The sequence below is a fragment of the Mus caroli genome, unplaced genomic scaffold (genome assembly GCF_978045245.1).
Source record: "Mus caroli unplaced genomic scaffold, Mus_caroli_1 scaffold_7, whole genome shotgun sequence".
Lineage (NCBI taxonomy): Eukaryota > Metazoa > Chordata > Mammalia > Rodentia > Muridae > Mus > Mus caroli.
This window is the reverse complement of record NW_028227262.1, coordinates 107,083,419-107,098,400: the sequence shown is the minus strand read 5'-3', so window position 1 is coordinate 107,098,400 and position 14,982 is coordinate 107,083,419. Positions and strand designations below refer to the sequence as shown.

At 48.6% G+C, this 14,982-nt stretch overlaps 1 protein-coding gene across 1 annotated transcript; it reads right to left on the bottom strand.

Moving 5' to 3' along the window:
* Positions 1-13: 13 nt before the first annotated feature.
* On the bottom strand, positions 14-14,923 carry Epha1 (EPH receptor A1). Its single transcript, XM_021165857.3, has 18 exons — positions 14,779-14,923; positions 13,828-13,895; positions 9,156-9,437; positions 7,368-7,770; positions 7,014-7,169; positions 6,371-6,715; positions 6,132-6,259; positions 5,755-5,905; positions 5,399-5,495; positions 5,144-5,202; positions 4,271-4,396; positions 3,316-3,501; positions 3,129-3,190; positions 2,821-3,027; positions 2,540-2,689; positions 2,080-2,273; positions 478-633; positions 14-383 (listed from the first exon to the last, which is right to left on the bottom strand). The coding sequence occupies exons 1-18, from the start codon at positions 14,861-14,863 to the stop codon at positions 305-307; spliced, it is 2,934 nt and encodes a 977-aa protein (XP_021021516.1). The 5' UTR covers positions 14,864-14,923; the 3' UTR covers positions 14-304.
* Between the last annotated feature and the right edge of the window lie 59 nt (positions 14,924-14,982).

Sequence of the window (14,982 nt, the reverse complement as noted above, 5' to 3'; positions counted from 1 at the left end):
AAAAACATCAAGGGAAGAGATGAAAACTCAACTCTTGTTTATTTACAAAAATAGATAATGCATATGTAAGTGTATATATTAAACCCTCCCCCAGAACCCACCCACAGTCCCCTTCACTTGTACCCATCCACCCCCTTTATAAACAAAGGCTCCTTGGTCCAAAGGCAGAGTTCTGATTGACTGGGCAGGAGCAGCACCAATAGCCTACATTTCGTAGGCTGAGGAAAGGCCCAGGGAGTTGACTATAGCCCCGTCCTTGCTAATGAAGGCAGGCAGAGGGCTGGAGCATCTTTTCAGTGGATGCTCAGTCCTTAAATCCTTGAATACTGCAGAGAATTCGTTTCTGGTGCCCTGGCAACGTGATTCCCATCTGCGTAAGGTCCCTGTGGAAAGGAAAGGAAGCTGTGAGTCTAGAGGCTCAGACCTCAGCCACCCTCCCATGCCCGTGCTGGTGCTGCCTGGCCCCGGAGTTCTCACTCAGCCGTCAGCTCCAGCACACACTCCATGGTGTCCAGCCCAGCCGAACGGAAGTGCAGGATGTAGCGCTTCATGCGTATGGATTCAAGCCACTCAGAGACACTTCGATAAGGGATCCCATCAGAGCCGCTCAGGCTGGGCAGGCGTAAGGTCACCCTGTGGGAAACAGGGTATCCTGTTTGTACCCCATAAGTAGAGGAGCTGGTTGGTCTGTGCCACCACATTGCAGACAGCACGGAGTCAGATGCTTACAGCTCATCTAGGCTGCACATAAACTGGCTGTTACCTGAGCTGACTTCCTGGCCTGTTTTCCTGGTATGCTCAAAGTGGCAGGCAGGCAGCAGACTGACCTGTTCCATGGATAGCTCTAGAGAGTGTGGTTGCCCTGGCCATCCCTAGTGAAGTAAACCCTTTAGTCATGAATGCTTCTTGACTGAGATAAATCAGAAGGGGCCAACGGCAAGGTGCTCCCTTCTCCTAAGATGGCTACCTAGGAGCAGCCCTCACTTGCCATATTCGACCCTGACTGTTATTCTTACACTCTGATAACCACAATACAATGAGTGTTCCTGTAGAAAAGCCAGCCAGAGCCAAAAACCATTAGCAAAGTAAATCTGCTGGGGGAAAAAATATCCAGCATTCCAGAAAGATTAGCACACATAGTCTCCAGCGTCCGAGGGAGTTGTGCTCCAAAAGATAGTCTCAAAAGTTGGAACATGGAAAACAGTTTCTTCCAGAAACAAGGTTATATATGGTGGGTTTGATAAACGGGCCAGTACACCGTGCTGCCTTACCCGATAAAGCACTTCAAGTCCAGCCTTGCCTGGCTCCCCAGCTTGACTCCCTCCTTCCACTTCATTCTCTAAATTCTGGCCATGGTTTTGAACAAATAACAGTTTTGGGAAACTGGTCACCATCTCTTGTTCTCACAAAGTGCTCCCTTCTCAGCAGGGCTGGTCCTTTGTCCTGACCTTGGCTGCCTCCCTCCCGTTCTCAGGAGTGCAGCCTCTGACCTGGATGCTGCCATTGTTCTGTCCTGTCTGATCTGTCGTTCCTCAGCCCTGGCATACTGGCCATGTAGTCAGAGGCCTCCTCAGACTCCTTCCTGTTCCTACCCCAATCTAGCTACCTACGCTCTCAGGAGTAGGTTCCAGGCTGCAGCAAAAAGCTTGTACTAGTAGGTCCTCCAAGATGTGTGACATCTGTGCATCTTTCCTTCATGTTCGAGAATATATATGTGGGGGGAGGAAAATATCCCAAATTTTAGATGGTCACAGGAACACCAGAGGTGGGGTCCCAGTCATTAATTAACATAGTGGGGGTGACAAGCAAGAGTGACTCTGAAGGTTCCAGGAGGAATACAGTGAGAGGTGGTTAATCTAGGTCTGACTCCTTGAATCATGTGCTCTCTGCTTCTTACCTTTCATCAGGTTACCACCTCCATTAGCCTGAGCTTCCCCACAAGGCATGGACTGGGTGCTGTCTCATGCTGGATTCTGTCCAGAGCTCCCCGGAGCCCAACACTCAGTGGATAGGATGGAATGTCCATCTTATTTTTCCAGATTTGACCTCCAAACTCCCTTCCTTCTTGAACATATTTACCTAGGGTCAAAGTTGGCAATTGTCCTTAGGGAATGGGGGTCAGTAAGCAACTGTTCCAGATGTGCCTGCAGCTGGAGGAAGTGGGGTCGACGGGCACGATCGTAAGCCCAGCAGTTCTTCATGAGTTCATAGAGAGGGGCAGGACAGTCCACAGGAGGGGGCAACCGGTACCCATCTTCAATGCTTTTCATTACCTGTAGCAAGAGACAGAGAGATGTCCAGGTAGGAAGTTAGATAGATCTACAAGAAAGCCACTTTCTAGTAGATGATTGAGATGTCACCTGTAAGCAGCCCTGACCAGGATTGCAAAGAAGTAACAGAGAAGGGAGCACAGGAAATATTGCCAAAGGTTGGAGTTGAAATACTCATAGGAAAAGATTGTGGGTGTGAGGGGGTGGGGTGGGGTTAGAAGAGACAGGAGTTGTATTGGGGATGGCATGGGGAAATAGTCCAGGTTTACCTCTTGATTGCTCATCTCCCCATAGGGTTTGTCGCCAAAACTCAACACCTCCCACATTACAATCCCAAAGCTCCACACATCACTGGCTGTGGTGAAGATCCGATGGGCAATAGCTTCTGGGGCTGTCCATCGGATGGGGATCTTTCCTCCCTAAGAAGGCATTGCACAGGAGAGTGGTGTTTCAGAGTGTGGACTAGTACAAAACTGGAAAGGGAATCTCATGCTTGTCCGTGGGTCAGCAAATGATGAAGCATTCATATGAGTGTGGATGGGGCTCTAACCTGGGTTTCATAGGTGCCATCAAAGTCATCCAGGAGGCGGGTCAAGCCAAAGTCAGACACCTTGCAGCACAGGTTCTGATTCACCAAGATGTTCCTGGCAGCCAGGTCTCTATGGACATAATTGTGGCCACTGAGGCAGTTCATGCCTGATGCTATGCCCAGTAGCATAGCCACTAGCTGACCAGGAGCTAGCTGGTCCTCCCGTTCCTGTAAGTAGGGGGAATGCATACATCAGAAGATGAAGTCTCCTGCAAGACACGAGGCTCCATCATGTGACCCCTCTAGAACTGATCCTCTGCCGGTCTCACCTTCAGAAAGGCATCCAGGGCTCCATTTTCCATAAATTCTGTGATGATCATGATGGGCTTTCCTGGGACACAGCACATGCATCACACTCAGACCCAGGTTTTCTCCATCGGCAGCCTACTCCTCTCCCCCACTGCTCTTACCCCTCCCACACATTTCACTCCAGTTCTTGGAGACCACTGCACATACTTTTTGTGATGACACCTTCTAGGCGTAGAATGTGTGGGTGGTTGAACTGGCCCATGATAGTTGCCTCTCGAAGGAAATTCCACCAGTAGCCATCTGGGGATGTGTCTTTCAAGGTCTTAATGGCCACAGTCTTGCAATCTTGGCTAGGGAGTCTCAGGGCTCCCCGATACACTTCCCCAAACTCCCCTAGATGAGAGAAAAATAAGGTTGCAGCTTGATGAAGTTGGACTATCCCATGATCAAGTGGTGTCACCTCCAGTCCTCCAGTTTCTCCTCATTGGAAATGTGAGGAAGGACAGAGCTCAGGTTGCCCTTCCAGAGAAGGGACATTCTGGAACCAGCATGAAGCTCTGCAATCTAACCAATACTGTCTTCCATGGCTAGCATGCTCCTTGGCTTATGTTAAGTAAGTATTCAGTAACTACATACTGTGTTTATGAAGGATAAGTTGGTCCAGGGCTAGTGCCCAAGGAACAGGAGGCCTGCCTGTTCCCTGTGAGTGAGCTCCCTGGTCACAGCTCTTGCTGGCTCAGTCGCACCACTGACAAGGACACTGCCAAGCTTTGTTCTCTGTTGAGATCTATTTTCCTTGGTGACCCAGGGGATTGAGGCAGCCCAAGGACACTGGGCCCCTGATGGGGTAGAATGCTCTAAACTTAGAGAGGCTCTGAATCTCTCCGGCTTTGGGAATCCTCCGAGAACAACCTGCACCTTGGCATGGTGACACTTCTATGGGTAGGGATGGTGTGTTTAACATTCTTTATCAGAAACCCCATAACCACAGAGCAAAGTGTGTAGGAGGCAGAGGCTGCTCCAGGGCATAGAAATTCAAGGATACAGGATAGAGCAGGCATGGGCCCATGTGGGAACTCAAGGCTCGAAGAAAGGAACCTGGTAGCAGTCATGTGCTACCTACCACACAGAGAGGACTAGTTGGGGTCACAGCAGGGCTTACCTTCTCCTATGACAGTGTCCACAATCAGCCAGGCTGGGTCCAGTTCCTGGGCAAAGTCTAAGGCTCCCTGTGCAGGGTCCTCATAGGCCTGGAGGTCCACATAGGGTTTTAGCCACAGCTTGTCCTCTGTGGGGGACAAGAGGGCTCAGCCACTGTAGCACAATGATCAGAGCATGGGGGGCTAGGAAGAAGGGCAGACAGCTGAGCCCGTTCCCTGTACTTCTTTGCTCTCTAAGGTGAGCCTGGCTTTAGCTCAAGCAGAGAAAATCTCTATTCTTAGCAATAAAGCCTCCACATGGACCCCAGCCTTTTTGTGGTCTATTTTCTATACTTTTCTGTCCTACTGTTCAGGGTCCAGCAGTGGCCAGAATTCAGATCCTGCAGTAAATTCCCTGCTCTGAGTTACCCGATCTTCCTATGACTTGTGACCTAGCTTCTGGCCCCATGCTGTCCAAGTCACTTACAGCTCATTCACTCCCAGATGAAGCCTCCCTTCAGTGCCAGCTATTCAGATAGACAGCAAATGCTCCCTCTGGCAGAGACAACTAATGAGGTGACAAGCAGGAAGCCTGCACGTCTTAGAGGACTTCAACCTCTTCCTGCCTGGTCTTAGCCCGTAGACCTGGCCACCAGGATGGAGAACATGGTCCAGAGCCCAGGGTAACTGCACTGGTACCAAGAGCTAGTAGATAATTGCATCAGAGCTGCTGACAGCTATCAGGGCAGAGTTAATTAACCAAAATTAATTAGGTGGCAAAACACAAGATCCTTAGGGACAATATACTGCACCCACATTCCTAGAGCTGATCTGGGTGTCACACACACACACACACACACACAATCTCTCCCCACTCCTTCACACTCCTGGCTCACCTCGATCGACGTTGGTGGTGCGTTCACGCTGCCTCTGCTGTCTCTGCCGCTGGCCTCTCCTGTGGAAGTAGGGCAACTTTTTCAGGGACTCAGGGAAACTCCAATGAGCTCTGGCTGAATTTGCCGCAGACATGAGAGCTGGGTGTAAGGCATGTCTAAACTTTGGTTTTAGGGTACAGGAGAATCATTAGGGGGGTACAGCCTAACAAGGCAAAGGAATCCCAGATGAATGGATGGGGAAGACAGAGCCAGCACCTTGAACGGAAGACATAAATCCCGATCAGCAGAGCTATTCCAAGCAGCAATCCAAAGATGACGGCCACAATCTCTCCTCCGGTCAGGCTTCTGGAAACTGGGTGTCAGAGTTCAGAAGGCTGAGGGCTCACAGCCATTAGAGGTTATAATGGCTAAAAGGTAGGGTCCCAAGTATACCCACAACCAGTTTTTAAGTGGACATTGGGTCCATGTTTCCCTTAACAGAGATTACTGAATGGGCCCATTACGTGCATAAATACAGAGAAGAGCAAGGGTCACTTAAAAATAGGACCTGAACTATCTCCAGGAGATAACAATTGTGTATATTCGGGTGGGACAAAAGATAGGTAACTTACCTGGTGGGCTTGTCCGAAACTCATGGTCAGGGGAGAAAGGGCCAGGCCCCAGTGGGGTCAGTGTTCGCACTCTGACAATGTATGTGGTATCTGGTTGAAGTTTTGTCAGCAAGACCCTGGGTTCCAACACCATCTGGTGCCATTCTTCGTCCTGTGGGTAGGACTTGCATTAATGAGGCTGTGGTGAGCCAGGCTTGGTAGAGAAGATAGATATGGAAGGGCTTGGATAGGGTGGGCTGTCAGGTCAGAATCCTTTGCAGGATTATGTTTATCCTGAGAAAGTTTGTTTTGGATATTTCCCTCCATCCTATACCCCAAGTTAGGAAAGGCTAGGCTATACCCCAAACACTGAATGGTGTCTGCAAGTGTTTTCTGACCTGATTCAGTACGTGCAGCTCATAGCTCAGATTCCCTCCAGGATTTCGGGGTCGGGACCCTGCCCAAGTCAGCTCCAGCTGCCTCGGTTCTTTCTTCACCAGCTTCAGTGACAGGCCAGAGAGTGACTCTGGACACCCAGAACGACAAGGTTGAGTTCAGAAGGTAAGAAGGAATAACGTCAGCTGTACCTCCACTGCTTCCTGCCCATCACTCAGCCCTATGGTCTTAGGTGCCTCACCTGCGTGCCCCATGTTGATATTGAGGGAGGCGCTGCTAGGGCTGGAACTATCCAGTCCCGACACTCTGTTTTGGGATTTGACGGTAAATGTGTAGTTGGCGTAAGGCTCGAGGCCTTGCACTTGCACGGTAGATTCGGTGAGCCCGGAAGCAGCCGGGGAAAAGTGCACACCTTTTCCACAGGGTTGGCAGGGACCCCCATCCTGTGTAATGCCCCGACACTGCAAGCATTCCACGCTGTATCTGATATCATGGCGTCCCCCTGTATCTCTGGGGGGCTCCCAGCGCAGGGAGAGTTGAGTCCCTGATGCAGAGAAGCTCAGATTTTGGGGAGCAGATGGGGGACCTGTGGGAGAAGAGGAGTTATCAAATAGGTGTCCATTTCCTCTCACCCAAGCCACTGACCCCTGCTTGTATCATCCCAATTATGTCTCCCAAAGCCCTCATGAGAGATTAAACTTCTACCAAAGAGGAAGTAGAATGTAACATGCCTCTGCATTCTAGAGAGAACAGAGGGCAGGGAGTAGCTATAATCAGTGTCTGACTACCTGGGTCTCCATTACTTGGTAAGCTCTGGAAATTCTGGTCCCAAGGAGGGTCTAGCACCTGTTACCAGATCGCCAGGCCCCAACTGCAAGACTTACGTGTGCACGCTACCTGGGGGCCCTCCCCAGAGGCTCGATAATGTCCATTCTCACAGGTACAGATGGTAGACCCCTCAGACTCTGCTATGCTATGTTGGGGGCACTTGAGACAACGGAGTGTATTCATGTCCATTCGATAGAAACCAGTAGGACAGGCTGGAGAGAGAAGGCAGGCCCATGTTTTTGGTTGTTCTGTTTTTACATGATGAACAAAACCTTTAGCCCCCCCATTTTACCCCTGTCCCCGACTCCCACAGACATCCCACTCAAGTTAAAAATCATGGAAGCCTTGTTTGGTGACCTGGAAGACCCAGTCAGGTGGTCCCTGGGATTTCTCGCTTCCCCGTTTCTTACCAGTGCATCCCACATTTCCACTGCTTTCTTCATAGCCAGGCTCGCACTGGCACTGACCCACAGGCACCAGCCACTCCCCATCAGGGCTGCAGTGCATTCGTGGTGTACCTGAGGACCCCAAGCTGATCTGTGCATGGGAGAGGCAGGTTCCAGCTACTTCAACCAACCCTCCAGGTCCAGGGAGAGTGTCAGGGAAGTGGGCCAAGCCATGCACAGTTTCAGCACAGCGCTGGTAGAACACCCTTACAGACACTAGCGCCACACAGGAACCCGGGTTGTGGAAAGCTAAGTAGAGGCCACGGCGGGTGAGGTGGCCCAACAAGCAGCGTTCTACATTCAGCTTTACAGAGCCAGATGCCAGGTCTCTGATGGTGAAGCTCTGGTCTGCTGCCACAGTTGTTACCTAGGGGAGAAGAAGGAATGATGTTAAGCCATGCTTCATCCTGTATAATAAATAACTCTTGATTTAATATAGGATGGCTACCTCTAATCCAAAAATCTAAAAACATAAAGAGTTTCCAAACCTGACAATTCCTATAGCCTGCCACACTGGGAACCTCTTTATATGATCTCATGAGATTAATCACAGTAAAAAAAAAGGAATCAAACTAAAAAAATTGTATAAAATTCCTTCAAGCTACATGTATAAAACATAAATGAATTTCATAATTAGGACTAGGTTCCAGGAGCTGGAAAGATGGCTCAGTGCTTAAAAGCACTGGCTGCTCTTCCAGAGGTCCTGAGTTCAATTCACAGCAACCACATGGTGGCTCACAACAATCTATAATGGGATCTGATGCCCTTTCCTGGTGTGTCTCAAGATAACGACAATGTACTCATATACATAAAATAAATAAATCTTTTAAAAAATGGAATTAGGTCCCATTCCTAAGATATGTCTATATAAATATTCCAAGTCCTGAAATCTGAAACACATTGTGGGTAAGGAACACCCAGCCATGATGGGAGAGCTCATGATGTCCAGGGTCCCCAGGTGAGCATTTTATAGACATGTTTTAAAGCTCGTGCAATAACCCTATGAGACAGGATGTCTTACCATTTTACCTTACAGAAAGGAAACTAAGGCTACAGCATACCAGCTCTTCTAACAGTTAGTATAGCTATGACATGATGGAGCTAGGTTTGGAACTCAGACAGCGGAATGAGTTCAGCTACGGGCCATAAAATTTCCATCACTGGGAGGTGTTTCCAAGCCTGGTGCCAGTGAGGTGATCAGTTACAGAGTGTGTCATAACTAATTTATTACCAATAACAAACTTTACAACCTTCGCTCTTTGGAAAGAAATTAGAGCGCATCCTATAATAATAAGCTCCAGGCTGGTCTGTGTTCTAGTATGTTTCCACGCTAGGAATGAACGGACTGGTGATTGGCAGCCAGGAACTGTCCTGTGTAGTTCTGGCAATACTCTTGGGGGCATGTCACATGAAAATCATGAGCACTGAGGAGAAATGTCTGAAAATCTCCACACTATCCTTCCCCTTTCAACAACAGCATCGAGCGATGTCAATGGATGCAAGTAATAAGGTTATTATATGACGAGGTAACTAATGTTCAGAGAGGTTAGGTTAAATGATGCCCTTAGAGCCAGGGCCCAGCCAGTGGTACTCAGTACAGCCTTTCCGGACTGGTGTCTGGTCCTGCCTTCTTATTCTACATTCGCACTTGCTTCCAGCTTCTTCTGTTTCTCCTTGGCTAAGCTGGATCATGGTGAGGACCAAGGTAAGGATCTATATCAGAGAAGGGATGACATGAAGGGGAGGCAGCACCTTTTGGAACAAAGGCCGTCGGAGCTGAATGCCCACATCCTGGTCACTCTCCATGTAGAAAAGGTTGAAGGTCTCTTTGCATCCCAGAGGCCCAGCTCCCCCTGGGAAACTCTTACAGTCCCGCACGGTGAACTGCAGTTCCACGTAGATGCGTGAAGCTTCCTCTCCGCGGTAGATCCAATTGGAGCGAAGCCAGTGGTCAGTGTCCCCACTTTCCTGTATTGGGCAGTCTTGGTACATGTACAGGGGTGTCCCGTTTAGCATTTGTTGCACCTCACTCCACTGCAAGAAGAGAATCAGGTTCAGTGACCAGAGCTGATGAAGAGGGAGCTGGAGTCAGAGCTACCAGGTTAATGGACCACACTGGACCTTCCGGCCCCAGGACTGGGGCATTATTTGGACTTGGGGCAGATAAGATAGCAACCCCTTAAGATCCTAGGCAGCCCTGGTTGGTCCCTTAATTTCATCTGTTTCAAATACAAGAGCATGGGTAGGAATTTTGACCTATTTAGTCAGCAGAACTGTCAGGTACCCACTAAGGCAAAGCTCACTCAAAAGCCATACCCCTGGTTTGTGTAGAGCCTTATTTTTTTCAAATACTAAAGCCTCTGCCCTTGGAGGACAGGGACCAGAAAAGAACTGTATACAGGGGGTCTTACCCTCTCCAATATTCCTTCTACATATAGCCACCACCAAAGTCCCAACAGTTAGTGGGGCTCCCAGGTACCATCTTGACTTTTTTTTCCACATTGAAAGAATTTTTAAATGTAGTAGTCATAATGGCTGGCATTACCATAACTTGCCACAGGCCACTGATATAGAGCCAGTGTGAACTGGCTTGCCCAATATCTGAGACAGAGTTGGAGTACAAAGCCAGGAACTCCATGTGCAGAATTTATGCTCTTAAACTTCACATCTAGCAGGTTTAGGAATCCACTGACAAAGGTTAGGTCTCCCCATCTTTCCACCTTTATTCTGAGAGGTAGCCATTCTTAATGGTTTGAAATAAGCTGTCTAGACCACTTTCAAAGCCTTCTGAGAAATATTCTAATATTTTAATGTCCTTAAAATTGTTTAGAATAAATATCATACAAGGGTTATTCTGTAACCTCTTTTGTTTTAACAAATAATGTCCTGGAACTAGGCCTATAGAATACATTCAGGGGGCTAGAGAGATGGCTCAGCGGTTAAGAGCATTGACTGTTCTTCCAAAGATCCTGAGTTCAATTCCCAGCAACCACATGGTGGCTCACAACCATCTGTAATAGGATCTGATACCTTCTTCTGGTGTGTCTGAAGACAGCTACAATGTACTCATATAAATAAAACTAAATAAATCTTAAAAAAACAAAAACAAAAACAAAAACAAAAAAAAGAACACATTCAGACCTGTCTCTTGTTGCAGTGTATCAACAGCATCTGAGCATATGGATGCACCATAATCATTAACCATTTACCTGTTGTTGGCTAGTTAGTTTCTAGCTTTTTTTTCCTTTCATTTTATTTTAGGAAAGCACACTGATGAATGTAAGATTTCCAAGAATTGCTGAATCAATAGATAGATCTCCAAAGGTTTTATCAGTTTACACTTCTGAAACAAGTGCAAGAGAGTTCATTTTCTAAAAAGCTCATTAGAAGAGATATTAATGTTCATTTTGTATTTTGCCAGTTCCATGGCCAAGGCAGCTTCATTGCCCTCCAAAGTCACATTTCTTTGAAGGGGGATGCTGTATGTTTCTTTTTTCTTCATCAGCTATATGCTTACTGACTAACATTATTCACTTGGGTGAGTTTAAAAAAAAAATATATATATAATTAAATAATTAGTATATATATATATATATATATATATATACTAATTATTTGCTTGATAAGTGTGCTTCAAATGTTTCCAGCCATGCCATATTTTTGCTAGTGGCATCTTTTATGTGAAAACACATTTTTATTTTGTGCATAATAACACCATGAGTTTTGGGCCGTGTGTTTTGGTTGAGATCATAAAATTCTTTTTATCTTTTGGCTTGAAATTTTTGTAGGTTCTTTTTGTTGTTGTTGTTTATTTTGGTTGAAACTTTATTCTTATTAGAATTTATTTTTTTGTATGTGCTCATAGAATAAGGAGAGGAGTTCTCCCTTTCATTCTGTCACAAAACTTACAGACATCCAGTTGGCAGTATGGTGACCAATCAGTTCTTTTGGGGGGTCAGTGAACACCCCCAATATATTTATGTGGCATTGTTTGAGCTGATCACTAGGAAAAACTATAGATTAGCTCATACAAGCTGCCCTTTGGTAAAAGAAACTTAACTCTTTGGAAGGGATTTAAATTAGTGAGCTAACACTGCCAGGAAGAAGGCTGCTCACTGAAAACTTCTTTAACCCCAGAGACTTTTAAACTGGGCACAGCAGGACAGCCTTTGTTCATTTCACACTTGGGCCTGTCACCACCTCCCCACCCCCACTCCTTTCTAAAGCTCAGGGTAATACACAAGCTTCAACCCTCTGAACTTTCCTGGACTTCATCCTGTGTGAATGAAGGTAATTAAAATAGTGTTTCTCCTGTTCATTCATCATCGGTTGTCACTTTCACAGCCTTGCTTAGGGGGAGGGTAGGAAGTACTGCTGTCCCCAGCAATACTTCTCACATTGACTAGAAATTCCATGGTCATCCACATGAGAGTATCGGACATGTGGATTCTGTGTTTGGACTTTCTACTCTGTTCCATTGGCCTGGGTTCCTTGTCATCATTCCAGGGTTTAATTACTGTCGATGTTCTGATTATCTGTTGGTGGAACAGATACCGTACTTCATCTTTTACTTAAGTGTTTTCTTGGCCAGATATAGTTATGAAAGCCCACAGATTTCACAAAATAGTTTACTATATTTGGGATGCCGCCCCATCACTAGATGGAGAAGAGACTGAGGCCCTAAGAAAGTTCATTCTGAGATTTTATTCGAGTCCAGTGAGTGGGCCCTCATGACTTAAAAAAAACAAAACAAAACAAAAAACCAGTATCACTAATTAAGAATTGGTAGGGCGGGGCCATTTTGATGCACATAATTCTGTATTATGTCATAGAGTTCAAAGATCAAGAGGGGTGTCCAAAGGCCACAATGCTGGAATGAAGGGACACCTTGGAGCCTACTGAGGGGAAACTTTGCTGGAAGCCTAAGAGGCCAGCATAGGGCCCAGGCAGGTGGACAGGGCGGTTGTGGTATTGTGCGGCAGAGCACTAGCCAGACTGCCAAGGCTGCAGCTGGAGCCGAGGGAAACAGATGTTCCCAGCTGTGACTGCCTCTTCCAGCTCCAGCAGTGACAGATGGGGACATCTCTGGGGCCAGAAACAGCACTGAGGGTCCTTTCACTTGACACTCAGTCGCTGCTGGTTGCTACTCCAGCATAAGGGTGTATTCTGGGAGCTTGGCTCCAAGGACTTAAATCTGTTTTAGAAGAGGGAAGGGACATGAAAGAGACTGGGAGTACAGCTGCAGGGGGTGCACTGCCCTTCTAGCACCAGACAGGAAAAAGGGCCTTGCTTCCATTGGGGCTCAGTTAGGGACGAGTTATTTGGGTGGGGCTGGTGGAGCTTAAGGAAGAGCCAGTGGAAGCCAGCAGATGGTCCTGCTGCCTTCGTTGTGGGTGATTAGCTGGTTTATGAGATGAGGCACCTATTAAAGCTGGCCTAATCTGGGATTTTCCAAATGGCCCCTCCTGGAGGATACATTATGGTTTAGTCTATTAACTCTAATTATAGGCCACTCTGTGGAAGAGCTCAAAGGGGAGCCTGGACCCTCCAGTCCAAGAGAGAAAGAAGACAATAACCCTACTCCCAGAAACAGCAGCAGCACATGTCTTGGGTATTGGAGGAAGGAAGCCAGAGAATAGGTCCAGGATCAGTAGTAAGTCTCCAATCCTAGAGGTACCGTTCTGGGGTTCTCAGGACAGCTCTAGTGTGTTGCAGCAAGGGTGTCTCTGGACTTTGGGTCTGAATACAGTCTGTAGGACACATTAACTGTCCACCTCTGCTCACTGGGTCTCAGTGACACCACACCTAAGGAAGTTAGCAACTTGGAGCTGTTCTTTTTTTTCTTTCTCAAACAGCTGGAATCCATGGTGTTTGTGGAGCCTGTCTGGGAGGGATGGAGAGTGTGCAGGGCCCATGGAGGGGAGCAGCTTTTAAGTTTGAGGGAGTCAAAATACCTTTGAAGACTTTGATGAAAGTTTTGGCTCTCCTCTTCAGAAAGAAAAAAAAATCCATCCATCATTTACCCTTTTATGGAGTTCTCTAATGTTCAGAAACCCATCCACATAACTCCACTGTAAGGAACGGAGCTGAGACTGGGGCATGCTTTCCAGGTGTCTCAGCTCTCATCCAGCCTTCCTTAGCATAGGCATGCTCTTCCTGGGAGTCGAGAGCTCATTTCCCACCCACCCCCCCCCCAACCCTATGGTAGGAGAGTGAGGGAGTAGCAATAGTCCCACTGAGTGGAGTTTGACACCCCCCAGCTCCCCAGGAGTACCATTCAGGAGCCTCTGACTCAGCTCCCCTCCCCCTCTTTGAGGAGACACTTCCAGTTTTTCCTGCTCTTTTCTGTTCCTCCACCCACCTCTCCACCCCATTTCCCACTGGCCTTAAAACTTGAACTTTCCCAGGTCCTTCAAATACTTACCCCAGTCTCTGGGGGATCCAGAAGCCAGCCCAGCTCTCCTTGTGCTGTGCTTGTGTCCATTAGAGTGACTGAATGGGGGAGAAAAGAACGATGTCATCCCTGGGGTGGTGGTACCCAACTCCCTACACTGGGTATTCTGCGACTCCCCAGTCCGAGGCTGCCCAAAACGTCTTCCTAACAGTGTGACATCCTGAGGCAGAGAAGAAAGGCAGAGTGGGGCAAGGGCTGGGGGACTGGTGCCTGAACCAGAGTCAGGACAGCAAGCGTTGGAAGAGCAACCCCAGACGTGGCACCCACGGAGCCCTGGAGAACAACTGCAAGGATGCCGTGGGCGGACGTCAGGGAAGCTAAAGCCTTTGTAGTCCTGAGTGGGACCCTGGCAGGGGGATCCTGCTGGATTTTGACTCCAGTTGTCAGTAGCCTGCTCTGGTAAGCGAGGGTAGAGGAGGTGGGGCGTTAGGCGAAGCTATGATTTTGGGAAGTGGGAGGGGCATGGACAGAGGGTGTGCAAAACTTTAGGTGGAAGATTGGACCCCTACACCTAGCAATCCCGAAAGTTCTAATCCTTCCACCACTGGAGGATTATTTGTGCTCCGGTTAGGCTGGCAGAAGGAGGCTTTCCGCCTCAGACTTCTGAGTGCTGCAAAGTCAAGGATGGGCATATGGAGGGTCCCATGATGCTGCAGTAGGAATGCAGCTTCCTGGCTGTGGTCAGGAACTCCCTCTCCAACCGCAGCAAATAGTGCTGGCCAACAGGGTAGGGGTGACTGATCCCGTGGGCAGGAGTCTGGGGTTAAAGACCAAAGATCGGCCTGGCCAATCGATCTCCCCGCTACTAGGGAGAAGCCAGGGAGAAGTAGTGGGGCGCGGGGAAGAGGGCCTCCTCAGGAATGCCGGCTCTTGTAGGCTGCTGCCAGTCAGCCGGGAAAGGGAGAGGGCGGGGGTCGGTACCTTCCTCGGCGCGCGCCCCCGGGGGCAGCGGGGCGCAGAGCAGCAGCAGCAGCAATGCAAGCCCCAGGGGCCAGCGCCGCTCCATGGCGCCGGCCGGGACCTGGGACCACGGCCCCTACGGCTGGGCCAGGTCGCGAGGGACTGGGCGATCCGGGCCGGCTAGGCGGGGGCGGAGGGCGGGGCCAGATGAGGGGCGGGGCCTCA